Source organism: Hypanus sabinus, chromosome 6 (genome assembly GCF_030144855.1).
Source record: "Hypanus sabinus isolate sHypSab1 chromosome 6, sHypSab1.hap1, whole genome shotgun sequence".
Taxonomy (NCBI): domain Eukaryota; kingdom Metazoa; phylum Chordata; class Chondrichthyes; order Myliobatiformes; family Dasyatidae; genus Hypanus; species Hypanus sabinus.
Genome location: NC_082711.1, coordinates 167,140,676 through 167,151,858, shown reverse-complemented (window position 1 = coordinate 167,151,858; position 11,183 = coordinate 167,140,676). Strand labels below are relative to the sequence as shown.

Below are 11,183 nucleotides of genomic sequence, written 5' to 3'. Positions count from 1 at the left end.
TCTTCATTGCCTTTTGAGTTTGCCCTTGAATGTGGGGAGGCCAGTGCCCGTGAAGGAGCTGGGTCAAGCATATTTTTCTGCACACCTCTTGTGAAAAAAAAAGACTATAATCATAAAGCAACTGGGACGGGAACTGCTATGTGGTCAAGAAATGCACTGTCTGTGAGTGCTCAGGCGACAGAGGGGAATTTGGGGAGACTACTGCGGAGAGCACACAGAGGCCATTACCACCTCACTGTGAAAGAGAGTGCTATTCCTTCCTGGGCTTCAACAATCACCTCGGCACCCAAAGCACTAAGAAGGAAGTCACCTTAGTGTATTGGGGCTATCCAGGAAGTTAAAGCGTCCAGTACTGACCTGCAACCCTTTTGGGTGGTTTCCAAGAGAGACTTCCATCACCACGGCACCAGGAAAGTGGGGTGTTCATTCCACCTGGTTACCTGTACTCTGAGGGAAGGGCCACAGGGGGAAGGTCCTGTCACGTGAGGCAGTGATTCCCACCGAACACTTTCAAGGAGCTCCTGCCGCAAAGACGCAGCAGGCCCTGGAAATGCAGCTCTGGCGTAGGACTACGTTCCCTCAAGAACTCCCACCTTACCCTCCCCTCAACCAACCTGGCATCCCCTCCCCTCCAAATCGATACCTCTCCTTCCCTCCTCCTTCCCTTCCCTCCCTCAGCCCTCTTTCCAACCAGCTACTCCCCACCACCATGTTGGCGTCCGTTTCTCTAGTATTGTGGTCCATGTTGGAGACATACCGAAGGGTCCAAACTTTGACTGTCCATCGTACGACAGAGAGGCTGAGTTCTTATAGAATATTGTTTGTTTGCTTGTGAATTGTGTTGGTCTTCTCCACATCAAGCCCCATCTTCAAAAGAAGTCTCCTCTTCCGTGGCCACGACATACGTTGTGATCCCTAATTTGTCCAAAACTCCTCAGGTCACTTGCAGCTCTCTTCCAATTAAGAAATCCAGCCGTAATTTCCAAACAAAAAGTAATTTTGAGATGTAATGATAATGCCTAAGTGTTGCTTAAAATACTGAATGAAAGTACAGATTTCAATCAATTTGTTAGTTGAAGCCTGCCGGTAACGCCACATTATTTACTATATTGGCATACCTAACATTCTAGCACTTAAGGCAATAATTTACAGCATTATTAGAGCAGTACTTACAGAATGCTGGAGGAACTCAGCACCTATGGGAAGGACTAAACAGATGATGTTTGGGGCCGGGATGCTTCTTACAGATTTATAATGACATAAGGGCTGTTTAGCTTTTTAGCAGCATATGTTAGATTTATAATGCAAGGCTTTCTGAAGAGGAAGGGGGCAATCGTGCTCGGGGATAAAGACCAGTGAAGCAAGTTTTAGCACTAACGGTACCAGGTCAAGTGGGAAATAAGGATGGAAAGTGTGGGAGCACAATGAACATGTTCATCCCGGCAAAGGTTTGATGTTCTCAATCAGGGGTTCCAAACCTTTTTTATGCCATGTACCAATACAGTTAAGCAAGGGGCCCGTGGACCCCAGGTTGCCAACCCTTGTTTTAAAGCTATCGGGTAACAGAACTAATGAATAAGCATCAATGAGCAGGAGAAGACTATATCTTTGCTTCAGATCAAGATTATTGAAAATATATGAGTCTTTGCAAAGCAAATGAGGAACCAAACACCAATGCACGATATTTTGTTTGAATATTGTATCAGCTGCTTTGGTACAGTATTGAGGTTAATCTATGAATCCAACGAAAAGGAAGTTGCACAATTTTCAGTTTCGAAAGCAGACCAAAGATATTCTTTAAGGGCAAAAGTGTTGCTTATTTTAATGAAAAAAAGGACTGATTATGCTTTTGCAATGCATTCAGTTGTTCCCTCCTCCTAAATTAAAATCAACAGTGCCCCTGAATGCCAGTCTTTGACACGGTCGCGTTATCTCTGCGAAAATAAAAGCCAGGAAGTGGATTTCCTGCCCGACTGCTTCAAATACGGAGTAATTGAGCGTTTGTGTACATTTCGGCAGTCGAGGCATCTCCGGCTTATCAGAGTAAGGCTACACAGGTGACAGACTCCAGCAAGCATGTTTCGAAGAAAACGCAGCGTTTCTTTCGGGGGATTTGGCTGGTGAGTGCCGGTTTAAAATATAGCCATGTCTGTTTTTATTTGCAAAATTCGGAGCATTGTAAAAAAAAAAGTGCACTCCCCTTATATTATTGGAGATGAATAATGTCCGAAGCGCCATCACTAATGTTTATCACCGGACCCCGTAGTTTTCCATTTAATTTCTTCCAGTCCATTAGGAAGATTGCATACTGTGCATTCCGATATGCCAGATGCAATTGTCCCAAGGTGATTCAATAAAACGAGCAGGCTGATCTTATTTTTTAGGGACCCTTAGCAGTGTGTGAAGCAGTTTGTGTTTTGTGTTTGCACGTGTAGAACACATGTGAACACGGCATCCACTGAACGCTTGCAAAGCAAGAGTGCCTCTATATCGTGGATCGATGGTGCCCAGCTATCAGATCTGAGCCAGGTTAGGGAAACTACAACTGATCTCAGCACCCCAGGTTAAAATACAATTGGTTAGGGTTTCTGCTTCAGAGAGACTTACAGCGCTGAGGAAGCAGCATTGCCTCTGGTACAGGGTACCCAGCTTTTCTCTGGGAATTTTCTCACAGATTGAGGGAAAGGGTGGAGTCACTTTAAGCACCCCCTCTCCACTGGAGCTATGCCGTGCAGTGGAAGAAGCCCAGGGAAAATTTGTGGTGAGCTTCATGGCTCTCTGCAAATTATCAGTCAGTCGTTAGCATTCCGTGCAGTCAAATACCTATGCAGTTAAACTAAGATGGGAGAGCACTGCGTTGTCTCTCAGCTAAGATCTGACCTCCGGCGCAATGCAACTATCCCAAATTCAGAGGAGTTTGTCATGATGCCAGTATTGATCCCTCAGTCAAGAGTCGATGGGCTGAATGGGCTAATTCTGTTGAAATGCCTGATGGTCTAATTAACAGGTGAAGGCAACCTTTGGCAAGGGAATATTAGGCACTGATTGGCATTACCATCATGAAATTCCCGACCAATATCCTTGGGGGTCATTTTTGTCTAAGAACATAACTGGCCCAGTCACAAAATACAGAGTTCATTGTCTCATTGTTAATTGTAGGAACATGCATAGAAATTGGCTTTCTTCAATATAACAGTAATTACAGTCCAAAAATATTCTTATCATCTACAGTTTGCAATATGATGACTGGCACTATACAAATATAAGCCTTTCCCTGTCAATATGTATCCTAATTAATTTCTTTTAATATCCTTGTATGTTTATAACTGGCGCTGAGCAGAAGTTAAGAAACTTTCATTTTTAATTTAGAGATAGAGTGCAGAACAAGCCCCTCCGGTCCAACGAGCTGCACGGCCCAGTAACACACCTACTTAACCCTCGCCTAATCACAGGACAATTTACAATGACCAATTAATTTACTAACTGGTACATCTTTGGAATGTGGGAGGAAACCCATGCGTTCACAGGGAGAAGGTACAAACTCCTTACAGTCAGCACCAGAATTAAACTCTGAACTCAACTCCCTGAGGGGCTTAATGTTCATCTTTATTGATGCAATGAAGCTGAGGCCCTTTCAACAGCCAGCAAAATAACTTGTGGTTAACATTCTTCTGCCTATAGATGGCATTGTGACATACTATAAACCACCACAAATAATTGCAGTAAAATTTCTAAACCATCCTATGCATTATATAACCAGATGAATTATGTTGCATTATTTTACTTTTGGGATGAGTACTATTGGTCATCTTTCCTTCTTCATCTCTAATTGTCCTTAAAGAAATGGAGGGGTTACCTCATGACTCACTAGCTTAGTCTATATGCTGAAGCCACTGTTAAGCAGAGGGTTCAAGGACCTCCAAGTGAAGGATTAGCCAACGTACATTGTTGTTATTGATCATATCCATGCCTTGTGGCATATTGGGTGGCAACCTTGCTATTTCTTTAGCATTTGTTTATTTTTATGAGGCTGAGTTGCTAGCTCGATGCTGAACCAGCATGGATGGAAATCATGAGAGGCACCAGCCAGATTCGAAACCATGACCACTCGCCTCAAAGACTGGTGTGGATGCCACTACACCACTGGCCAGCAGCCAACATATGGCATAAGTAAAAGTCCTGTTGTGCCGTGTCATAGGCAGATATGAATTAGGTACAGGGCAAAAGCCTGGAATTGGATAAAGCCCAGACTGGATAGGTTCTACAGAATTCCTTCTCTGAAGGACTTTAATGAGTTTTTAACAACGATTTGATAGTCACCATTGTTGATCCTAGCTATTTATCCCAAATTTATATAATTTATTGAATGTAAATTGCTTTGCTGACGTTGTGGGATTTGAACTCCTGTCTGTCATTATTTGTGGCCTTGAGATTACTTCTCCAGTGAGGTAACCACAATGCTGCACATCACTTCTATGAGTATAAGATGCAGTGAAGCAGCTGATGATCAAAATGATAGTGCATTGCTCAACACAGATGGTTAGTGTGTTTCCATAATTCTGTCTTGAGGGTGTGGCCTGTTGAAGGAAGCAGTAAGCAAAGCCACAAGGAGAGTCGCATTGTTTTTGCTGAGGCTTGTGCTCAATAATGCCAAATAAGGCAGGAGATGCGGACACCTCCTTCTTTAGGCGAGGTGGACAAGGGCTTCCAACCATTTCTGCCTGACCTCAGCTGCACAGCTAGCATTGATAAGGGGTTCACAACAACAATAGAAAGAGGAGCCCACATTTATATAGCCCCTGCCACAATCTCACATGTTCCAAAGTGCTTTGCAATATTTTTTCAAGTATAGTCACCATTTCAGTGCACGCTGCAAAGTCCTGCATAATGACTAGGTAATCAGATTATTTCAATGTGTTGTCTGGGGCATCAGCATTGGCTAGGGCAGAAGGCAGGAATGGGGTATTGATTGTGGATAATCAGCCATGATCACAGTGAATGGCGGTGCTGGCTCGAAGGGCCGAATGGCCTACTCCTTCACCTATTGTCTATTGAAAGCATTTTCTGCTCTTTGAACTACACAGTGCCACTTTATTAGGTACACCTGTACACCTGCTCGTTAATGCAACTATCTAAGCAGCCAATTGCGTGGCAACAAGTCAATGCATAAAAGTATGCAGTCATGGACAGGAGGTTCTGTTGTTGTTCAGATAAAACATCAGAATGGGAAAGAAATGTGATCAAAGTGACTTTGGCCATGGGATAATTGTTGGTGTCAGATGGGGTTGTTTGAGTATCTCAGAAACCGCTGATCTCCTGGGATTTTCACACACAACAGTCTCTAGAGTTTACAGAGAAGGGTGTGAAAAACAAAAAAAGTACATCCAATGAGTGGAAGTTTTGTGGGTGAAAATACCCTGTTAATGAGAGAGGTCAACGGAGAATGGCCAGACTGGTTCAAGCTGACAGGAAGGCAATAATATCTCAATAACCACACATTACAACAGTGGTGTTGGCGCGTGGCCTAGTGGGCAAGGCATCAGACTAGTAACCTGAAGGTTACTGGTTCGTGCCTCAGCTGAGGCAGCGTGTTTGTGTCCTTCAGCAAGGCACTTAACAACACATTGCTCTGCGACGTCACCGGTGCCAAGCTGCATGGGTCCTAGTACCCTTCCCTTGGACAATGTCGGTAGCGTGGAGAGGGGAAGGCCTGCAGCTTGGGCAACTGCCGGTCTCCCATACAACCCTGCCCAGATCCATGGTCTCTTGAGACTGACAGATGCCACCACCACAACAGTGGTGTGCAGAGGAGCATCTCTGAATACACCACACATCGAAACTAGAAGTGGATGGGCTACTGCAGCAGGGGACCATGAACACTTTATTAGGGAAAGAAGGTACCTATTAAAGTGGCCACTGAGTGTATGTTAACCCTCAATCCTGCCCTAAATTCCAGCAGCGTAATGGGCAGTAGGTGAGTCTATGTCAAGGGAATGGGAAAATTGTCTTTGGTAGCAAATGCGGAGTATTGACAGGAATATTGTCTTCAGTGGAACCATGTGTGTGGGAACCACCAGTGACTCAAACTCTTGCGGTTCTTAATCTCAGTGACCAATGATAAATTTCTGTTCCTAAGTTTGTTTTAAATCCACTGAGGGCAAACTGAATCTAACTGCTCATCAAAAAGGTGGCATCTTCAATAGTGCTGGACTCTCTCAGTACTGATCTGAACTATCGGCTTCATAACAAGAGTGAAACAGGAACCAGGAACCACAGGACCCAGAGCCAAGAACGCAACCAACAGTGCATGTGACCCAACAGGACCAATGGCAGGTGTTGATTTCATGTATTAAAATTAACTCAGGAATTAATACATAACTTAGAAAAATGAGGGATGATTTCATTGAAACTGATAAACTTCTTACAGCTTTCCAAACGTGGATGCAAGGAACGTGCTCCCCTTGGCTGTGGAGGCTAGAATCAGGGGTGGGAGTTGCAGAATAAAGGGTGCATCATTTAGGACTGAAACGGAGACAAAGTTCCTTACTGAGTGGTGACTGAATACTCTATTCTGGACAGTTGAGGTGGATTAGACATTCAAAACAATTCACTGATTTCAAGGTGCTAAGAGAATAGCAGTATGGAATCAATGTGGGCAAGTAGTGCTGAGATAGGAAGTGAGTAATGGTCCATAAATGGGCCAAAGGCATTACATGAACAAATGTAATGCCTTCTAATCAGAAGGCTTGCCTTGAGTCACTTAACTAACATCTAGATGAACTAATGAGAAGGAGTTATTGGGACACAGTCAACCTATGTTGGCCTAAAGATCTTCTTTAGAACAACTGAGCTTGGGTGTCTGCATTTCTGCACTTCTAATTTCAGAAACCCAATAGGTTTTCTTGTATCTCTTTGGAAAAGAAGCTCTGCAGCCTGTGTAGTCTTGCATTTGGACTGTTATGAACCTTTCCTGGCTCTCCTGAGTTTAGTTTTTGGGGCTGTGCTGGAGAGTTGTGAGCAGACGCCACTGGGTTGAGTGACTGAGGACTGGAGTTGTGCAGGAGATGATGGAGAGGACTTGACTTGCTCCTCCTCCCACCCTTACCCGATGCTTTGTCTGGGTTGAGTTTTCCTGTCTTGGACCGTGCATTGGTGCCCTGAAGAGCACAAAATGTCAGGGTTTTAATAAGATGATGGAAGATATTTCATGGCTCCTAGGCCACTGGTAACTTCTGCCTGTAAGAGACTGCAGTCCAATTTTTAAAAAGTCATGTCACTGCTCCTAGCTACCCTTTCATCTCATGCTCTCGGTGTACATGGGGCATACTAGCAAAGGAGAGGGCAATGTGACTTGGGCACAGGCAAATGGGGTACCTCATGTTGGGCCTGTACTTGGATGAAATGGCTGTCCCCATATCCAGTTCGGACAATGGGGCAGCAGGGTGAGGGGAATGAGGCAGGATGAGGGAGGTCTCATTATGGTGGGGGCAGGAGAATAATGAGTTGTACATTATTTTACAACATAAATACAACAGTATCTTCTTGAGATTTAACGTTTTTTGAAATTGCTGTTATTATTCATTTGGTTCTTTTTCCATTTCAAAACAAAAGCATTTGTGACAGCCTGTCCAGTGTTGATCTGAATGCATAATGCCAACTATGAAGGTGTTTTAAACGTTGCCATGGCCACTTATTCTTTTGAATTGGGTCTCTGTGGAGATGTTGCTCATTGTGGAACTTCTGCTGAGTTTTGAGCATCTGCACTTCTGCACAATCTGATAACTTTTAGTGATTTAGAGAGTTTATCAGGAAATGCAGCCCCTCCTTTGACTGAAAATTGCACACACCCATTGTGGTAAAGCAGCAGTTAATCTTTCAGAGCATTCTTGTTTTCAATGTTTAAAAAAAGCCTTACAGTAATGTATGAAAGTAAAAAGCCAGTGCAAATGGTTCAGTTGGTTGTCTCACCCTTGTAATGAAAGTGCCCAATAGCCTGATTCTTCCTTGTCTTTTTGAACTTCTTGGTGTTGCAACAAACTGTTTAAACTGTCTGTCCTTTTAATCCAGACCTTTGCTCACATTTTAGGCTTCCTTCTCTGCTCTTCCTTCATTTAAAACCAATTAACAATGTGCATTCTTTGACAAAGCATTGAGTCGTGGTTTCCTCCTGTTGCTCAGCATCTTCTTCTGTCTTCTTAAGCCTCACTGAAATATGTCGGAATGTTTCTCTGCATTAAAGGTAACACATTGGCTTTCACATATTCTGCTTAACTCGCCACTATCCAACATGTAGTGAAAGATTTTCTCTCTACTTTCTTCATTCTAAAGCCAGGTTAGTTGTCTGAAAGGCAGGAGGTACAGGAGCCTTAGGTACCACACCACCAGATTCAGGAGAAGCTATTACCCTTCAACCATCAGGCTCCTGAACCAGAGTGGATATCTTCACTCACCTCAACTCTGAACTGATTCCACAACCTATGGGCTCACTTTCAGGGACTCTACAACCCATGTTTCAGTTTTATCTATCTATCTTTTTTTTTGTATTTGCATATTGATTGTATTGTCAATCTTTGTGTGTTTTTCATTGATTCTATTGTATTTTTTGTTCTTCTGAGAGTACCTGCAAGAAAATAAATCATAAGTAACAAATACATGCTTTGACAGTAAATTTTCTTTGAACTTTGAACTTTGAAAAATCCAGCTGTTCAAGTATCTTTATTTACTCTGTCGTATACTACTCAATTAAGTCACATGGCTCCCCATTTCTCAGTACATACTCAAGTGTTAACTCAGTTCAGAGGGATTGCACCCAGTAATCAATAGTTGAACACAGATAGTCTTAAGTTTCGTAGTTCCGTTAACCACCACTTCTGAACACAGTGTCTCAGTTTCACTTTCTCTAAGATACAGCCAATGAGTTAACAAGGCCAGAGAGCTGCGTTTCTGAAGTAAATTTTCTTACAAAGTCTATAGAAGCAGCTTCTGCAGAGGCAGAAGCACTCCAACATGAAAACAGACAATCAGTAAGTCAGACAACAACTGTGGAAAAAGAAACAGTAAGAAAGCAAGAACACAAGGGATTCTGGAGATGCTGGAAATCTTGAGCAACACACATGAACTACTGGAGGAACTCAGTAAGTCAGGCAGCATCTGTGAAGGGACATAAACAGGCAACGTTTCAGATCAAGATCCTGAAACGTTGACTGCTTATTCCCTCCATAGATGCTGCCTTAGTTGCTGAGTTAATGTTTCAAGTCAGGACTAAGAAGGAGACAATTGAACATAATTTTGTTAAAGAAGATTGGGGAAGGGTGGTGAGTTCCTTCAGCATTTTGAGTTTGTTGCCCAGATAGAAAATAGGATACGGTTCCTCTAGTCTTGCCATAACAGCATTGAAAGCCACAAACTCTGCCAGTTTGACATCATAAGACATAGGAGCCATTTGGCCCATCAAATCTGTTCTGCCATTCCATCATAGTTGATTTATTATACCCCTCAACCCCATTCTCCTGCCTTCACTCTGTATCCTTTGACACCCAAACTAATCAAGGCCTATCAACCTCCCTTTAAATGTATCAATGACTTGGCTTGCACAGCCATCTGTGACACTGAATTTCACAGATTCACCACACTATGGCTAAAGAAATTTCTCTTCATCTCTGTTCTTAGTGGACGTCCCTCTATTGTGAGGCTTTGCCCTCTGGTCTTAACATCCACCCCCACCCCCACCCCTGCCCCTCCCCCATTACAGAAAACATCCTCTCCACATCCACTCTATAGAACCCTTTCAATATTCGATAAGTTTCAATGAAATCTCCCCTACCCCACCTCACTATAAACTCTAGTGAGTACAGACCCAGACCCATCAAATACTCCCCATATGTTAACCCTTTCATTCCCAGAATCATTCTCATTAACATCCTCTGGCTCCTGTCCAATGCTAGTACTTCTCTTCTTAGATAAGGGGGTCAAAGCTGTTCACAAAACTCCAAATGTGGTCTGACCACTGTTTTATAAAGCCTCATCATTTTGTACGCCCTTGCTCATATTCTAGTCCTCTCAAAACGAATGCTAACATTGAGTTGTCTTCCTCACTACCTGCAAGTTAACCTTTAGGGAATCCTGCGTGAGGACTTGCACGTCTGTATTGGAGATTTCTCCATATTTAGAAAATAGTCTACAACTTTATTCCTTCTGCCAAAGTGCATGATCTTACACTTTCTTACACTGTATTTCATCTGCCATTTCTTCGTCCATTCTCCTAATCTTACTAAGTCCTTCTGCAGACTCACTTCTTCCTTAACACTACTTGCCCACCCCCCCCCCCACCTATCTTCATATCACCTGCAAACTAGGTCACAATGCTATTAATTCTGTCATCCAAATCATTGATGTATAACGTGAAAAGAAGCAGTCCCAATACTGACCCCTGCAGAACACCACTAGTCACCAGCAGGCTAGAAGAGACAACTTTTCTAGCCCCCCTTTATTCCCACTCTTTGCCTCCATGCTAGTAACTTTCCTAAAATACCACGAACTCTTATCTTGTTAAATATCTTCATGTGCCGCACCTTGTCAAAGGCCTTCTGAAAATCCAGGTAAACAGCATCCACTGACTCCACTGATTTCTCCTTTAGGAAACCATGCTGACCTTGACCTATTTATCATGTGCCTCCAAGTACCCCAAAACCTCATTCTAAATAATGAACTCCAACATTTTCCCAACCTGTGAGATCAGGCTAACTGGCCTATAATTTAATTTTCCAATCCTGAAGAAGGGTCTCGTCCTGAAATGTCGACTGTTTACTCTTTTTTTGTAGATACTGCCTGCTTTGCTGAGTTCATCCTGCATTTTGTGTGTGCCACCCATATAGCCCTCCATTTGTCTTTCATTCATGTGCCGAAGAGTCTATACTTAGTGGCCACTTTATTAGATACACTTGTACACCTGCTTGTTAATGCAAACCTAATCAGCCAATTACATGGCAGCAACTCAATGCATAAAAGCATGCAGACATGGTTAAAAGATTCAGTTGTTGTTGACACCAAACATCAGAATGGGAAGAAATGTGATCTAAGTGACTTTGACTATGGATTGATTGTTAGTGCCAGATGGGGTGGCTTGAGTATCTCAGATTAGCTTAGTGCTAAAACAGGTGGGTATCAGCTTGGGTTTTCACACA

The 11,183-nt window shown here is 43.0% G+C and overlaps 1 protein-coding gene across 2 annotated transcripts in view; it reads left to right on the top strand.

The window, feature by feature from the left end:
• Window positions 1–2,032: 2,032 nt before the first annotated feature.
• The window catches only part of LOC132396063 (rap1 GTPase-activating protein 2-like), a 298,797-nt gene continuing 289,646 nt past the window's right edge, over window positions 2,033–11,183 (top strand). The window contains exon 1 of one of the 2 annotated variants that reach the window (XM_059973425.1): window positions 2,033–2,120. In XM_059973425.1, coding sequence (XP_059829408.1) covers window positions 2,077–2,120 — 44 coding nt within the window. In that variant the 5' untranslated portion in view covers window positions 2,033–2,076. The remainder of the gene's footprint in view (window positions 2,121–11,183) is intronic. The other variant, XM_059973423.1, reaches the window with a different exon arrangement.